Genomic DNA, 17,400 nt, shown 5'->3' on the forward strand with positions numbered 1-17,400 from the left:
CTTGTAGGATTTTAATCACGCAGATATATAATTTAACCATTAAAATCATAATACAAGTGTATAACTAATACAGGTGTATAGCTAATGCCCCTACCGTACTGGCATTTAAAAGATTTAAATAGTAATAAATGTAATAGTTTCTAATATTCTGCAGATCCAGAAACTGTACACAGTTGGCATTAACTAACAAACTTAGAGATATACTTTAACTTTGCCACAGAGGCAAACAACCCTGTTTCAGAAAATCGACCGTCTTGCAGGTAATTAAAAATTAGGCCGTAGACGATCCTGCTTGTACGGACTGAAGAGGCACTTACAGCATTTGTGTTTGTCCATATTCAACAACAGTATAATAGCAGAGGTTGTATTTTAAGAGCCTATTTAAGAGTCTCTAAAAGCAGAGAAATGTAATTGTAAACAAAGACCGAATAACAGGATATCACCCCCCTGGGGCACAGAGACGTTTCACTTACATCCTCAGATCCTGAATGGAGACGCTCGCATTACGTTAATATCGTATTTGTTGTAATAAGATTGCCTGGCTCGCTCCAGCTGTTTATTTCATTTTAACTTGGAATAGAGTTAAGCAGACCCAATAATGTTAGGACTGGTGACTGCTGCAATTCAGAGGGAAAATGTGCTTGTATCTGAAATTAATGGAGGATGTTTCAGCCGTTTCCATAAAAAAAAAGGACTGGGAACTCCTAATTCTGATAGGCAGATAGATAGATAGACAGTCAGATAGACAGAAAATGAAAAACAAAACTTTATTTTTGTAACTGTAAGGATGCTCCCTGTGCAAGGACATGTTCAGCTTTGCTTAGGTTTACTCTGCTCGTTTACAGCAAAAACGCCAGTGCATTTTGCAACACCCAGTGATTCTGCTGCAACCTGCCTGTTTGCCTGCCAACCCTTGCTCCATGGAATAGCTCAGTAATGCCACGTTCAAGGTTTCAGCACAGTCTAGCCACCATCTGGGACAGCACATTCAGACCATCTGGGATTGGACATTCCGCTACAATAGGTTAGCTAATGAGGGCCAGCGGTTAACTACACTTAAGGCTCACCGTCTATTACAAACAAACTTTGTTTTATCTGATCTAATTCTGCTTCAGCATTCCCCTAGCCCCTGTATACGCCAACCCAATGATGATTTCGACTTACAACCAACACCTTCTGAGCAAAGACTTTTTTTTTTTTTTTTTTTTTGACGTCAGCCGAAAAACAATAATTCAGCTGGGGTTTAATGAAGATTTGCATATGAATGGATTTTGAATCCACTCTCTTCACAATGCAGGTAATTTAGAATGCACAACCGCAGAGTCGAACAAAGCAAGGCCATCGACACTGCAGGCATGGACAGGGTTTTTAATTGACATCTCAGATTTCCTTTTCGACCAAAATGCAAAGGATGTGTGTCATCGTCGATGATTTGTAACATTCTCCACTCCCCTGTCGTTATTTGTTATTGAAAGCGATAAAAACACGGTCACAAAAAAGGCAGGCTTCTCAGTACCGGATGCCAAGGAACGGGGGGAAAAGAGGTCTCTGTTTAGCATTAGGGTGATCAAACAGTCAACCACCTGGAGACCCAACAATGAGACTTTGAGAACAGAAGCAGACACCTTAACACAGTGCTAACGTGCTAACCTTTCCTACAAAATCTCTCCATCGCTCTCTCCATCACTCTCTCCATCCCTGCTCCTTCTCAAGTTCACTGTGCACACACACTAATAAGAGCATCCCTCCTTCCATTCATCCCATCCATTATCTGTACCCGCTTATTCTGGTCAGAGTCGCGGGGGGTGCTGGAGCCTATCCCAGCATGCACTGGGCGAGAGGCAGGAATGCACCCTGGACAGGCCGCCAATCTATCGCAGGGCCAAATAAGAGTAGACAATCAAATTAAACACACCCAGAACTCAGTATAGTCTGCTACTCAGTCCTGAAAGCTGCCAGAAAACTTGTTCTTACTTCATTTGCTAGACATTCGCTTCTGTTTCTTCCTGGACTTTAGAGACCGTACAGCAGAGCAGCACCAATGCTTTCCTCAGCTGGTCTGGCCCGGGGTCAGCGAATGTTCCTGCTGTACCCGGCTATACCCTCAAGCTAATCCACATCGCTGAGTCACATCTGTTTTTTAGCCCTTCTGCTGCACCTGAGGAATTCATGGGCTCGCCGTGTTCCGCTACCTGGGCTCAGACCAGCTGCCAATCTGCAGCCAGCCCCATAGGTGATGAAACACGACAGAGAGCAACTGCGGGCCCCATCGAAGCCTCCAGCCCCAGTGGGCTAGCATCATCTCATTTACCATTTTATTTTTGGACGGCTCTTACAAGGCCCATAATAATGAGATCAGACAACTTCTACATTTGCCTTAAACTTCTTTCTGCGGCTGTGACTTCTCCTTAACCCTTCAACGTGTAAGATGACAAATATGTGATGGGAGTGTTCTTGACTGAACTTTCTAATGCTGATATAACAATCACTACTGAGGGTTCTAGAACACTGACATGGAATTTTAAGGAAAAAAAACATTCCAAAAACACTTCAAAGGTTTCAGACATAGCACAACTTCATTGTTTGCCTGACTTTGTGTGTCTTCATGTGCGTAGTTAATTTGAGTTGATAAGTAAATGGATATACAAATCCTCCAATCATTGATGCCTGTGTTTCAACGGTATCCACAATTCTTGGGCAACACAACTGATTAAGCCTTTAAAAGAAGAGTGCACTGTTGTCTTTAACGCTCACTGACCACAGGCAATAAACTGGGTGGTGAAAAAGGAAGGTGACTGAGAAGAGTGAGATAAAGCACTAACAGCCAAAGGAATACACATTAAAGCAGATGGTATCCATTGTCTCGATAAGAACAATGGGAAAAGTGTCTGTTCAGGCACTGATGAGCAATACCGCTAACTAGATTTACTCCCATATTAAATCAGAGCTATCGCACAGCAGTGGCCATACTGCATTTTATAATAGAGCAATGGCTGATGTAATCGGGTTCTTTACTGATGTTTCCGGTTAAAGCACAGCTTTAATGCGACTCGTCAAAATCACTGTGTTCTCTCCTATGAGTAAAAGTCAGTGAGTCCCAAGCATACCATTTGAAACACTTTAGAGGTGACGGGGAGCTGGCCTATTTTGAGGGCAGCCGTAAATACATCTATGCTGTGGAAAATACATGGTGTGCTTGTTTCCTCTCAGTGCCTATGACAAGGTGGCCATTTTGTCCTGGACAGCATGAAATAAAGACTTGTGCAACCTTCAGACACACATAGACTTTCCATCAAGCCCCAAACTCAGGGCACACACACTATTCACTCACACCTAGGGGCAATTCAGACTCTCCAGTTAGTCTAGCCTGCATGTCTTTGGATTGTGGGAGGAAACTGGAGTACCCGAAGGAAACCCACAAGGCCACAGCGAGAACATGCAAACTCCACACAGAAAGGCCCAGGCTGGGATTCGAACCAAGGACCTTCCTGCAAGGCAACCGTGCTACACACTTTGATTTATCTTGATTTATCACATAATTTATTTGCTGTACCGAACTACATTTCCCAACATGCAGTTCATGTATTTTTTATTTTAGACTTATCAGTGAGCAGCATCGAAAGTCCACAACATACTGTTATATTAAGGTCACCAAAATCTAATGTCATTGAGTTTCGCAGCACTTACAGTACAGGACATGACTCAGCATTCACATTCTGCAAACTAATGGACGAATATTTGAGCGCCGATGCCATAAATCAAAAAAGTTAAAAGTGAAAGGTCAAGTCTAGCCTTGCTAGTCGTGACTGTGGCACGGACCGCGAGCTCATTTGTATGTAGCTGCAGTGAAACCACTTCAGAATGGCATTTTGGTCCTTGTAGTGTCACAGCTGGTAGACAAAGCTTCACTTTAAATTGACTCTCTGTTCCGCTGGGGCGAAACCCCACACAAGGCTCCCCCCGCGTAGCGTGGGCACTGAGGGATTATCCTCTCCTGCAAACACGGCCTTTTCTCCGCTCCTTTCTCTTTTCCCCAAAGAGGACATTTTCCTCCCGGTTCTGCAAACAGGCGACATCCGCACATGGGTACTCGGGCCACCGTCTCAAAAGGCACTCATTCACTCTGCATTCATAAAACGAACACGGCCATTATGGCCAATGCAGTTATGGGCAGCACTGATATTTATAGCCTCCCCCCCCGGATAACACAATTACGCTTGATTCCAAAGCATGACCTGCCTATCAGTGTCAATCGTGTTTGTTTCCGTTGAGCAGATTGCTCTAAGTGTCGGTAAGTGGAGCACTTTAATGCAATAGGCAACCAGTTCTAAGAGGCATTATGGCATTAATACGTCTCTGGTTAATTCTATCTCATCTCCTAATATGACTTTGCCTAATAGAGCAATGCAACTGCGATTAATCTCACCGTCTCCGTAAAGGCTTGTGTAGTTACAGACAGGGGTGCTGGAGAGAGTTTCAATGTGCATCCTGTGCTCCATTTTAAAGGGAGGCAGAACAGAGAGGCGTTATTGGCTGAATGCAAACGGCCTGTCGCTGGTACTCCGAAAAAACATATTCCAAGCACATTAAAGGCCAGTACACAGACAAGGACACAAAACCAGACGATGGGATGTAACGATGTGTCTGCTTGGGTTTTGAGAAGGGGAGAAGATTCAATATAACTGTAATGTGCTTTCTCGTGAACTTTTAAATCACATTTGAAAAAGTGTGGGCATGTTTGTGTGTATGTGTGGGTGGGTGGGTGTGTGTGAGTGTGTGTGCGTGGGTGGGTGGGTGTGTGCACGCGTGCATGTGTGTGTGTGTGTGTGTGTGTGTGTGAGAGAGAGAGAGCGTGTGTGTGTGCGTGTGGGAGGGAAGGAGGGTGTGTGCATGTGTGCATGTATGTGTGTGTGCACGTGCATGCGTGTGTGTGTGTGTGTGTCTGTGAGCAGATAAACTACATACTCATCCTTTCTCAAATGGCACCTAAAACAGCTCACAGGACCCAACCGCCTGTAGTTCTAACCTCATTTAGCATTCAGACAAGAAATGGAGAGATGCTCTTTGAGTACAAGACTCAGAGCAAGCAATGTATTTTTACTAATGTTGCTTTCTAAGGCAACGGTAAAGTTAGACAACCCACCAAAGTCAGATAAACTACATACCTTCGCAATGAAAAGTAGACTATGAAGGATTTTCACCTTGAAAATGAAATGTTAAAAAACAGCCATGCTTAGTCATAACTATGGTGAACTGGCAATCTGTGTCTGAGTGCACTTCTGCCCAGTACTTGCCTGGCTGCCTGTATTTTACTAAAACTAATATTTATTTATTCTGTTCTAAATATAAGTGAGTTTAAGTAAAGCTCCATGTAAAATTTTAATATTGTCATCCCACATTCTGATATTTTTCTATATACTAGTTTTCATTTTCTACCTCTAGCATTCATCGTCTTTTCTTTAAACAATTCACCTTTCAAGCGTAGGTCTAAGGTACGCAGGGTGCACATTAAGGATCATCACCTTTTCAACACGGCATTACAACACCACGTAAAATACAGAAATATGAATTCCTGTGTGCCGGTGTGCATTAAACTTTAAACACCGTGCTTCAACCGTTTCAGACAAGACAGCGTTGAATAATTAAATGAATAATAAATGAGCACCCTTGACTGATTGTATTTTCATGCAGAGTCATCATCATCACAATTTCCATAATGACGGGCTTCTGTGCTTTCTGCGGATCATTCATAACACAAATCTGTATCTTTTAGAGCAGATTTCTGCCCTTCAATTTCATTAGACTTTCCGGGCTTGACACTTATTCCTCCAGCCAAACGAGGCGCCCCATAACTCATGTCTCACGCAAACAGTTGTTCTTTTGGAATCTGAAGGCATTTTAGTGCCTCTGCAGTAGAGGGGTTTTTTTTTCTTCTTCTTCTTTTTTTTCTTGTGTCACGTTACAAATGAAGAAAAGTTATTTCTGTCACCAGACGCTTCTGCCAGTGACTGCAGCACTTTATAATACATTTCTGGGAAAGAGACGGATATCGTTTCCTCAAAAACAATGGATTTCTTCGGCTAGCTCTGAACAGTGCAGCGCATGTTATAAATCAAAAAAGAATAATACATCAATCAATGCAACAAAAAAAAAAAAGACGGGTCAAATACTGTGGTTATTCAAATGAATCACTTGTCACATATCAGTCAGATGCTAATAATTTTAAAACATGTTAACTGCTGATTAGGATGCATTTGTACAGATATGGTACAGAGAATGTGTCAAGACTTCTAACAAAAAGGGCTTAAAATACATTGCTGCAGTAGAATGACTACCCTCCTTTATGTTTTTTTTTTTTTTGCTGTATTCAGACACGGGGAAAGCAGAAAGGGTTACGGACCGAGGTGGGGTCAGTCCATCACTAAGCACAGGAGGTGTCATGGCGAGGGTTCAAACCCCCGGCTACCCAGCGGGATCTGTATACGGGTCGAGAGTCCGCTGACCTTTTTTGACCCTGCCACAAGGCCTCCTCGTTTTGTTCCTTTTTCAGAAAGACAGAACGCCAGAAGGACTCAAGCCAAGGCAGGGGGGATTCTGAACCGAAGACGTGAGGTCAGTCTGTTTATAACTCTGTTTGGACTTTGCCAGCTCGTTAGTGTTGAAGCTGGAAGGGACTTGCGTCAGGTGCATCTGGGTTGGGGAGGCAGCTAACTTTTTTAGATATCTAAAGCACACAGAGATTAAAAAAAAAAAAAAAATCCAGATTCACAAAAGTAAAAGTCCTACCCAGTATTTTGTTCAAATCACCTGGATTTGCTAATTAGCACAGTTCTTCAGCCAGGAGGTAGAGCTAATTAGTAAAATCAGTTGGCGAAGTTCACGGGTGGAAGAAACACATGACAGGACTATTACTTTCTGACCACTGGAATTTCCACTGATGAAAGCACATTAACTGCACACTCTGTCACCCCAACAACCAGGCTACTATTTATAGGAACGAAACAAATCATACGGAGCACTTTTCATTTCATTTATTTCACAAACTGCTGGAAATGAATAATTTACAACTTGGAATCTGTATTTATTGAACTATTTGTTCTGTGTGGACATGATTCGCAACTTCTGAAGTAAAAACATTAAGTTGATAGTGTTTTGTCTTTTGTACCGTACGTCACTCTTTTCACGTAGCAAAGAAATGGATGTGAGCTTTACCTTTTAAAATATGAATCATCTACAAAGCGCAGAGCTCAATAAAACATCTTGTTTTACTCTGAAATCGATCTGGACTGAGGAAAAACCAAAAACTCAACTTAGAAATTTTCTCAAACCACAACAACAAGGTCTTTGACCAGGACCATGAGCTGCAGCCTTCAATAGCAGGCAAAAACTCAGCAATTCTGCAAGCATATGACACACTCTTACCGATGAGAGTAGGAAATGCACATTTAACAGTCTGGAATGTTCCATAAATGTGTGAATGGGTTCAAATCCGGTGACTGAGAAGGTCCTTAAACCGCAGGATGATTGCCTGGGCTCTGTGGGTGCTACCGGAAAGATGTGCTTCAACAGGGGGGGTGGGGGGGGGGTGAAGACGATCACTCAGAGCAGTTACGTAAAGACTGACATCAACCGGGCCCCCTCCAAAGGATTTGAGTGCACTCAAGCAAAGCCAGGGCAAAGCACCCAACAAGAAGCGTATAGAACTCTTCACTGCTGGAACACTTCATTTTTTGTTCTCTATCAGTACATCGTTGGAAAGATTCTTTAAAGAACCCAACTGAATAACCTTAAGCAGTGTTTATATGGGGCTAACACCACCACAGGGTGTTTTTGTAAACCTATAACAGAGCAGAGCTGTTCATCACACTGAAAGCAGACAGACTGGTGTATCTTCACAACCAACCTGGGAGTTTTTGCAAAGCGAATGAAAGCATTTTAAAAGGATCTCGGCTGTATTTCTGCATGTAGAGAGGCTGATGTGTACTCTGAGTGTGACAGGGTTAACTTGAAATTTGCGACTGAAACTCACAATATCTATAGATAGTTTCGGTCCTTGCTACGATTCCTTTGTTTTCCATGGTTGCTATGACATTATCAAGCATCCATCGGTTTGCTCCTAAATCTCCGTAGGCTCATCGTTGTACAGATGAAACAGGACAAAATAGCAGCTGCCGTTCCCATTCACTGGGACTCTATTACATAGAAGCAGAGTGGTATAAAGGAGAACGGGGAACGACAGGAGATTCATTTGAGGTGTTGGATAGAGAGACATAGAGCCTTATTCAGAGCTTAAAAAATAAATTGAAAAAAATGCTGAGAAAATTGAGAAAATGGTTCTGATTTTGTGTCTGTGGCACAGTTTTTGGAGACAGTCAAAAGCACACATTGTTATTTTCTTGAATTTGAGATAATATCAGCTTTGTCATGAGAGTTCGTGTTCCTTTGAGGCAAAACAGTAGCGAGAAACGATTGTGGCAAATAAGTGAACACAGAACAATGTCTCAGACAAGTGATAAATAGCTTCTCATCAGTTCAGATGTTATTCTTCAGGTAAACATCTCGAAGCCATTCAATCATGTCACCGCATATTGGATTTGTTTTCGATCAGACAAAATGGCTGAGCGTTATTTTCCCACAAAAAAACCTGTCGTCTTTCCTGTCGCGTTTACACGAGCGCATTAGCCAGAATGCGAATGCATAGCGCATTAACAGACGAGCTTTAACTGACTCACACAGATAACTGCATCAGCTCTAGCATCGGAGTCGCCGTTACACACTTATTGTTATTGGGCGAACGCTTTTTTCCCTTTAAAATTCCGTTGGCACGGCAGAGGCGATTAGTTTGCAGCGGGCGCATGTTGTAGTTAGGAGGTATTGACCGTCAGATAAATAACGGCCAGGCCTGTGCTAATTCTTATTTGCGTTGGCCGGGGCCTGCAGGTCCGCCAGATGGACTGGGATGGGAATAGGAGGAATGTGGTGCAGAGCTACAAGATGCCCCGCGTCTAGGAAGACAGCAGGACATCTGCCACTTCCTGCCCTCCCCCCCCAGCCCCAGTGCCCAAATTCTTTGTATCCCGCTAACCTCCCAGGACGACACTGCTCTGACATGCACCAATCTGCCCTCCATTCATCTGCTTTTCACTTAAAAAAAAAAAAAAAAAACATTCCCCATGCAAAAAATTACATTACATTTCTTATCCAGAGCGACTTACATTACATTTTTTTTTTTTAACATTGCATCCATTTATACAGCTGGATATATACTGAAGCAATGCAGGTTAAGTACCTTGCTCAAGGGTACAACAGCAGTGTCCTTCCTGGGAATCAAACATGTGACCTTTAGGTCCTCCTTACCCATTACAACTACACTGCCGCTCACCCTAGTGATGCACCGATGTACAGTGACATCACTCCGACTGGTGACATCATCACCGAGGTCTTTTGCTCTGACCACCCCGGCACTGGCTCACTGGCATCCCTCAGGCTGAAGTGAGATGTGTCACCCAGGTGCCCAGCAGGCCTCGCGTCGCCGGGTCATAATTGAGCCTTCGTGTCACCCGCCGCCGGGCTGAACGATAGGCACCTGTCTCCGCAAAATGGCCGCCAGCCATTATGTTCCATGTCCCGCTAACTGCAAGATTAAACTCCGCAATCCCACTCCCTAAATCCTGTTTACGGCCCTCCCTCCCCCCCCCCCCAACTGCCCCCCCACCGTGGCCCGGCTCTCCGTCGGCTCGCCGGGACGGGGCCGGCGATGCATTACGCTGCAGATCAATTGATAGATCGCCCTGTCCCGCCTGCCGCGACTAAATCAGCCAATTCTGATGATTCAGCACTGATCCGGGAACCAGGGGGGCCGCTGTCACCAATCACCGCTCACCGGACCCCAGACAGATATGGACATTCCGCTGTCACTTGAACCTAATTTATCGCCAACTACCGCATTGATTACCCTTGTGCAGCCCCACAGAACCTTTCCAAAAGAGGAGCCTGAACGATTGAAACCGGTTGGGGGGGGGGGGGGGGGGGGGGGGGGGGGGGGGGGGGGGTGGCGAGACAAGACACTCCCAACACTCCCCCCCACCCCCCGCCCCCCACGTTTTGATTCCCGGCTGTGGTCCGACGGTTTTCAGAGATCGTTTCTGTCCCCGAAACCTGTCGGATTCGGCGTAAGTGCTGCTCGTGTCAAGGGGGCCGGCTAGTTGATATTCCTTACATTTGTCAGGCATTGTCTCATCTCATTCTATTACACACGCACACACACACGCCAGCAAACAGATTAAGAAACAGTGCCCTGTTATTTCAATGCAGTTAGCAAAATTACCAGAACATAAAAGCTGCAGGTTCAATTGTTCCCATCCCTGTGAGCCTAATCTAGTTACAGCCTATTTAAGTTTGTCCTCCATTACAATAATTCTGCTTTTGCTCCTTGTGAACTTGGATTGCCAGGGGCTTCTTAGAGTCCCTCAACTGCAGCTTTCTTTTTGTGGGGGTTGGGGCTGGGGAGAAGGGATCTGGCTTGCAGTAGTGGGAAGTTTTGGAAAAATTCTGACCAGCAGTACAAACGATAATACTCTACAATAATAACCATGGATACACTGTACCGAACACAACCGAAAGCCGTCCGCACCACTTTGCAATCCTGTTATTTGATGCCAAAGAAGGTAGCCAATATGGACACGTCACCGGCATTGTGCATTGTGCATTAAACTCATCTCCAGCGTCTTCACACAGCGAGGAGACTGGATTTAGACGTATCATCTCTCAGCGTCCAGACAAATAATTATAATTACACTCTGCATTCCACATAATAATACGATTAGTTTACATCCCACTCACGCAAATTCTGCCAGAATGGACAATCCCCAACAAATGCACTGGATTACCATCAGAAACAATCACTGCAAACAGCATTGGACGCTGCAGACGACACTGATATCTTAAGGGTCAACAGAACAGGGGTTGTGGTGATTAATGGTGTGTACTCCAGTCTAAGGTTACATTCACTTTACTGAAAAAATAATATAATAAACATCAGTAGGAATGCATTAATGTTTTTGCAATTGCCTAAATGTGCTATAATTCCAATAGATTTTTTGTGAGGATCACTGGTTTAAATCATTAATATCTCTGGTGTGCTTTCAGTCAAGGTGGTAAAAACAAAGTCTATGTTTTGGTCAAGCAGACCCTGTTATATAATTCATTACAGTGGTGTACAAAGGACTCGTAAAAAAAGGGTATTGAAAATGCATTCCTCTTTTTTACTTGTCTCTTGTGTTTACTTCCCCCACACAAGCAGTGTCTAAGATGGCAGTTCCTCCTCTCTTTGTTGTTTTTAGGTGAAACTTTTGTCTAAATGCAACGTGCATGTGTCTCCTCAAATATCGATGACTAGTCCCAAGATCACCACTCTAAAATACATTCTGTAAAAAGAAGAAGAAGAAATAACTGGGAATACTTTAAGTCTGACACCTGTTGCTGACGGGAAGGATTTTTGGTCTATGGTTCGATCCAAATCCGCCCCCTAACTCTCTCTTCTTTCTGTGAAGGCCCGCTCCCCCGAGCTCCAATTCCAAAACCTGCGGTATGCGGACTGACTCCCCAATGAACATTTTATGTGTTGAAAAGTTGGTTGAAAAGTCGGTGAAATGCAGTCTAGTCATTCAGGTGAAAACCTTTTTGTTGAAAAGTGAACACTTTCTAGTCAAATAGGATCTAGCCAGGCGATATCCAGGTAAAATATCCAGGTAAAACCTGAGCTATATTGGGGTTAACCTAGTTTGTTTATGTCAAAACGTCTCCCAGCCTAGATTTACACCCCATCTAGACATCAGGATTGGGCCTTTTTCTCACTGGGGCAGTATGGCAGGTGGTATTCTCAGGAGCCCAGGAAGCTGGAGATTGAGACTGTAGGAGGTGGACTAGGATCCAGCCCTCATCTCGACAGTCCTCCCCTACTTCTGCCTTCAGTCCACTAGCAGGCACTACAGCACACAGACTGCAGCCCTCTCAGTCTATGCGAGTGAGCCGCGAGCTCTGCAGCCACAGGCTAAACCCCGGCATTTCCCAAACCACCTGACGGTCAATGAAATCGGCACGCCGCGCACCCCGGACCAGACAATCAAAAAACCGGCCGCTAAGTGAAAAAGGGAAATTAATTTTTTTTTTTTTTCGCTCCTGCTCATTAATATCTGCTGCCCCCTGGGTCCGCGCCCGAGGGGCAGGTGGAGGTTGCGGGGGGGGGGGGGGGGGGGGGGGGCGTTGGGGGGGAGAGGAGAAGCTCCCGGTCTGCCCGCGGGGCAGGGGGAAGTTTCGGTCGAGACGAGAGAGCCGGACATGGGGGGGTTGGGGGTTTGGGGGGGTTGAGGAAAAGCCACTCACATTGTTCATGTACTCGCTCAGCAGGGCCTGCTGGACGGCGTCGGTTGGGGGGTTGGGGGGTTTGGGGGGGGGGGGCGGGGGAAAGCCACTCACATTGTTCATGAACTCGCTCAGCAGGGCCTGCTGGACGGCGTCGGTTGGGGGGGTTGGGGGGGGGGGGAGAGGAGGAGAAGCCACTCACATTGTTCATGTACTCGCTCAGCAGGTCCTGCAGCGCCTGCCGCACGGCGTTGCACTCGGCCACGATGCGCTCGCGCCGGTCGTCGCGCGTGCAGGACGAGTCCGCCATCAGCGCCGCGCCGCTGATGATGCTCTCCAGGCGCTCCTCCAGCGAGGGCCGGAACCGCGCCTCGGTGAACGTCAGCGGGTCCAGAACGATCTTGTTCTGAAAGAGAGAGGAAGAGGAGGAAGATGAGGAGGAGGAGGAGGGTCAGGAGGAGGAGGAAGAGGGGAACTCGAATCAGGACGCGGAGGTCTGGGTGAAATCGGCTGCACAGGGATCGGGGATATACTGTATATATACAATTCAAATCAATTTTTACAGGGAACTGTCACAAAAATACTTCACAGAATGGCAAGGCAAGAGGCAAGTGGCAAAGAGCGAAAAGAGCAAACGGAGCAAAAAAATAATATATATATATATATATATATAGAGTATATAAACAGACTGCCATTACCACAGAGAGGCATAAAGCTAGCTTTGCTCTTGCCCTAAGCCTCAGTCCTGTACTGGTCTCACTGTATTGAAAATATAGCAATCAATGCCTAATTAGACACTGGCGGACATCCGTTAACACAATTAACTGTCAGAAAGCGCTCCACACATCAAGCCAATGGCCCCAGACTATCCAGGACAGGTAATTCTCAGGGACTAATTACCCCGTCTTACAGTACAAGGCAAGGCAGGTCACACTGGACCAACAGTCATTACCGAACTCCCCCTGAATCTGCTCTAGGTGAATAAAATAAACATTCTGGCAGACATGCAGGTGAGTTATTTTATTTATTTATTTTTTAATTTTCTTTTTGCTCTCATTTTCAAAATCCAGGGGTAAATGCATTTAGGGCAGATTTAGGAAAAACAGATGTGACTGGGCGAGCAGGTGAAGTGATAGAGGTGGCATTTTTTTTCCCCCAAACGCATGTCGGACAAGTTTAACAGCGTAATTTAAAACAGGTTTTCATTTATCAAATAATGGAATGACTCGGCAATGCTACGAGTCAAAGATAAGGTTTCGTTTATGAACCGGTGGTATAATTCAATATGAGAACTTTGTTCATGTTTGTACTGCAGCACACATTTGCCCTAGCGAATGTTTGTAATTGCATTTTCGGGAAGGGTTCACGTAAGTCTATCTCCATTTTTGGATAATGAACGGTGACGGTGTCTGTGCCTTCCTGGTGACATTGTTTACTTCACAAAGTGACGCTAATATGATCCACAAGATGGATCTTCCTGTTCTCTAATTGAATAGAGATTGCACAGAAATTGAATTAGGACAGGTAAGGGGTTCAGTTAAAGAGTATGAAAGTAAAGATGAACTTGAAGGTTGGAGAGATCGCTGAGTTTCATGAAATAAGATGCTCCATGGAATCAAATTTTTTTTTTTTTTTTTTTTTTTAAATGTTGAAAAGTATCATTCAACAAATATAAAACTTAATGCTCGGGTACAGGTGAAAATTGTTTGGATCTCATCAATAAATGATTGTTATACCAAAATAGGGGGGAAACACAAAAAATGTATAAATATACACTTGCTTGCATTATTTCTACATATTTTTTTAATACCAGAAAATGCCACAATTTTTAAAAGTATACAAAGTACACTTTTCACTAAGAACTTTCCAAATGTACCAAAGTAACTGGTCCGTTCACCAAAAAAAAAAAAAAAAAAACCGAGAAAAGTAAAAATACGGACAAAAAAATATATTATTTGGAAACAAAATAAAAGCGACTGCATTTGGCAAAGAATTAGTGACAACAGATGGCTTTGTGGGAAAACAAGCCAGAGCAGCGCTAAGGTGACCTTCAAGGTTGGTTTCAAGGTTTCTGTTAAAGCCTTTCCTCGGTTTTATGGACCATCCTAATACAGAACAGGATCACCGCCGTCTTTCAGTTTTATACGCTGCAAAATATATCATTTATTATCTCCAAAGGAGAATAAAAACTGAGTATTGGTGTGGCATTTTTACACTCACACACGCGCAATAATGTGTATGTTGCATTAGCTGTGACCTGTGTTAAGGACAATGTTAAGTACATATATGTATGCTGAGTGAGCCTAGGCCTAAAATACTGCATGTTTGTTGGATTTGGAATGTTCAGCTGTCTGCTGTTGCCACGGTGATTTAAAAAAAGCAAATTATTAGATTCATATTGCTTTACCGCACTTCATTTCTGGGGTGTAATGGAAAAAATCATGAGCTTAACAATGTCATTTGTTTCTGATTGCACGCTGCTGTGTATTTCTCTAAAGCTTAAAATAAAGTACTCGACAGCAACATATATTTCAGACAACTTTTTTTTTTTTTTTTTCCCAGGTAGGTCAACTGAGAACTCGGTTGTATTTTGCAGTGACCACCGGGGGTAATCAAAGCAGGTGGAAATGCAAGGGATTGTGCAGCCAATCTGATACCAGGTGTGATTAGGGGGTCTGTTACAGAGCCAGATTCTGTGGGAGTTCGGCCAGGACACCAGGGTTTAATACCCCTGCTCTTTCACAGAGTGCCACGGGACTTACAGCCCACAGTGAGTCAGGGCCTCGGTTTACTGCCCCATCCAGGGGATGAGATGTCTATTTCATTTTTAAAATAACTGTGCGGATGCCTACAACTCCCCCAAAAAATCTAAATGTACAATTAGACAAAGCAAGAGCAGCCCTGATGCCTAAAGTGTTCCAAGTATTTCAAATAATCACTTTACTTGTGTCTAGTAAAATATCACAGGAATTCCTTTGCATATGCAGTACATTACTCGCACACACAGTATGTAATCCCCTGATTAGGGAGACCGCAATCTAGTTTACATCCCTCACCCCATAAAGACAGGCGTAGGAGAAAGGATTTGTACACGGTAGGGTACCCAATGAAACTATTTGGTGAAGCCTTAGTAGAACAGAGAACACGAGAGAACTGTATTTAAAATCCAATATTGACAAAATCTAAAACATTAATATTGCATAATTCATTTCATACACTCACATTTGCTCACAATGTCACGCATCGATTCGCAACGCCTTCAATCTACATACTGTTTAGCGAAATCATACCTGCGTTTGCATTATTTAGGAACAGGATCTATACTCCCTCAAAATCGTTTACCGTCATTACAGCGAGAACTCAGCGAAAGGGGCATGAGTGGAATTAGAAGTAGCCATGAACTATGACCTCCAGCAGTCTGGAAGGTGAAATTTTTAGAATGACAACTGAATTAACAGTAGCCATGGAGTGATATGACAAATGATGCTGGTTTGATGCCATGATACTCAGATAACTAAAAAATCATCTGTTTTTCTGTTTTTTTTGTATGTTAGTTTTTGCATTGGCTTCAATAGCTCGATGACACAGAGCTTCAACAGCCTGATGAAATACAGCTTCATCAGTCCAATAGATGACATTGAGCCTGAATGGATTCAATAGCCTGATGACACAGACTTTTTGTAGGTTTAGCCAAGGACAGATTGTATTCTAATTACAAACAGATGCAGTTTAGTACATGATGTCTTAGTCTGATGAAATGACATGATTGACAATACCGCTGCGAGGCTCATAAGAGTCTGCATGCATCAGATTATCAGCCAACCGGCAGGCAGCTTGTGGCCGTTAGTTTGCTTCGTGAAACAACAGAGTACAGTCCCCATCCATCATCTATTACGTATTGAAGTATTCCCCATTAGACAGCGCATTTATGGGGTTCAATATGTCGATCTGTCTGTTCAACCACTCGGCGGGAGAACAAGTTACTCAATTACTATAAAAACGCTAGAAATAATCGTGCATCATAAAAGGTTATTTGTCATACTTTGAATAATGAGATATGGTAGAAAAACGGGGTTGAAAATATCGCCTACTTTCAAAGACACGCTGTGGAAAAAAGTACAAGTATCGCTTTCCAATAGGGAGCAGGTATTTGGGACAGTGGGTATAGACGCACATCCCCTATGAACTTGTAAGGTTATTAATGGATAGTTCTAGGTGTGCCTAATTTTGTCCTGGCGTCACACACTGGCCTACATTTCCTTATGAGCAGCTCCTATTCGCCACACTCAAGCACTCTTGACATAAAGGGACACAAAACTTCATATTAGTGATCACATTCATTATATACAAATACAGCGAGCTCCATAGATCCACAGGTGTGGGGGGTGCTTAGGGTCTTGGGAAATTCCTTTTGGCCTCCACACTTTGCTCTTGCCATCACATCTTGGTCTCATCTGTCCACAAGAAAGTTTTTCCAGAACTCTGCAGGCTCTTTTTGGTAAAAAGGCAGTTGCTGCTACATGATTGGTTGTGTTCTTTTGAAAAAAATGAGCTTCATAATTTCCAACCTTGGCCCGCGTATTCTTCTGTGTCTGAACAGCAGTGACATTTTCAACAGACGCACCAAGGACACAGGTGTTATGCCCTGCATGCGGGCCGAGCTTTGTCCTCACTTCCACTCATAATCAGCAGAAGTGACACAGAAAAAAAAAATCCTCCACTTTCTCTGAGTGTCTGAGAAATGCCCGGAGAATCCATCATATGGGCCTATACCAACCTGGTAAAAAATAAATAATTATTAAATAATAATAATATTTCAAAGTTACCGTTAACGGGTTCTTTTACTGTCAATCAAAATTAAGGATAAATGATGGATTACAGCACGGACAGTGTGCAACAGTGTGCAGTCAAGAATTGTGTTGGTTGCAGAATTTTTGTAACACAAGTCTGCTATAGTACATAGCATATTCCAACGGCATTTGCGATGCCGGTGTTGTCAGTTAAATTTAAAGCTCAGGGTAAACATGTGAAGACAAA

General features: G+C 43.7%; 1 protein-coding gene across 3 annotated transcripts in view; it reads right to left on the reverse strand.

Annotated features, from left to right (window-relative positions):
- LOC118232073 (catenin alpha-2) overlaps positions 1 to 17,400 on the reverse strand; it is a 317,807-nt gene that overhangs the window by 172,734 nt on the left and 127,673 nt on the right. For all 3 annotated transcript variants that reach the window (XM_035426637.1, XM_035426638.1, XM_035426639.1), the window contains one exon: positions 12,566 to 12,769. In XM_035426637.1, coding sequence (XP_035282528.1) covers positions 12,566 to 12,769 — 204 coding nt within the window. The remainder of the gene's footprint in view (positions 1 to 12,565; positions 12,770 to 17,400) is intronic.

Source organism: Anguilla anguilla, chromosome 7 (genome assembly GCF_013347855.1).
Source record: "Anguilla anguilla isolate fAngAng1 chromosome 7, fAngAng1.pri, whole genome shotgun sequence".
Classification (NCBI taxonomy): Eukaryota; Metazoa; Chordata; class Actinopteri; order Anguilliformes; family Anguillidae; genus Anguilla; species Anguilla anguilla.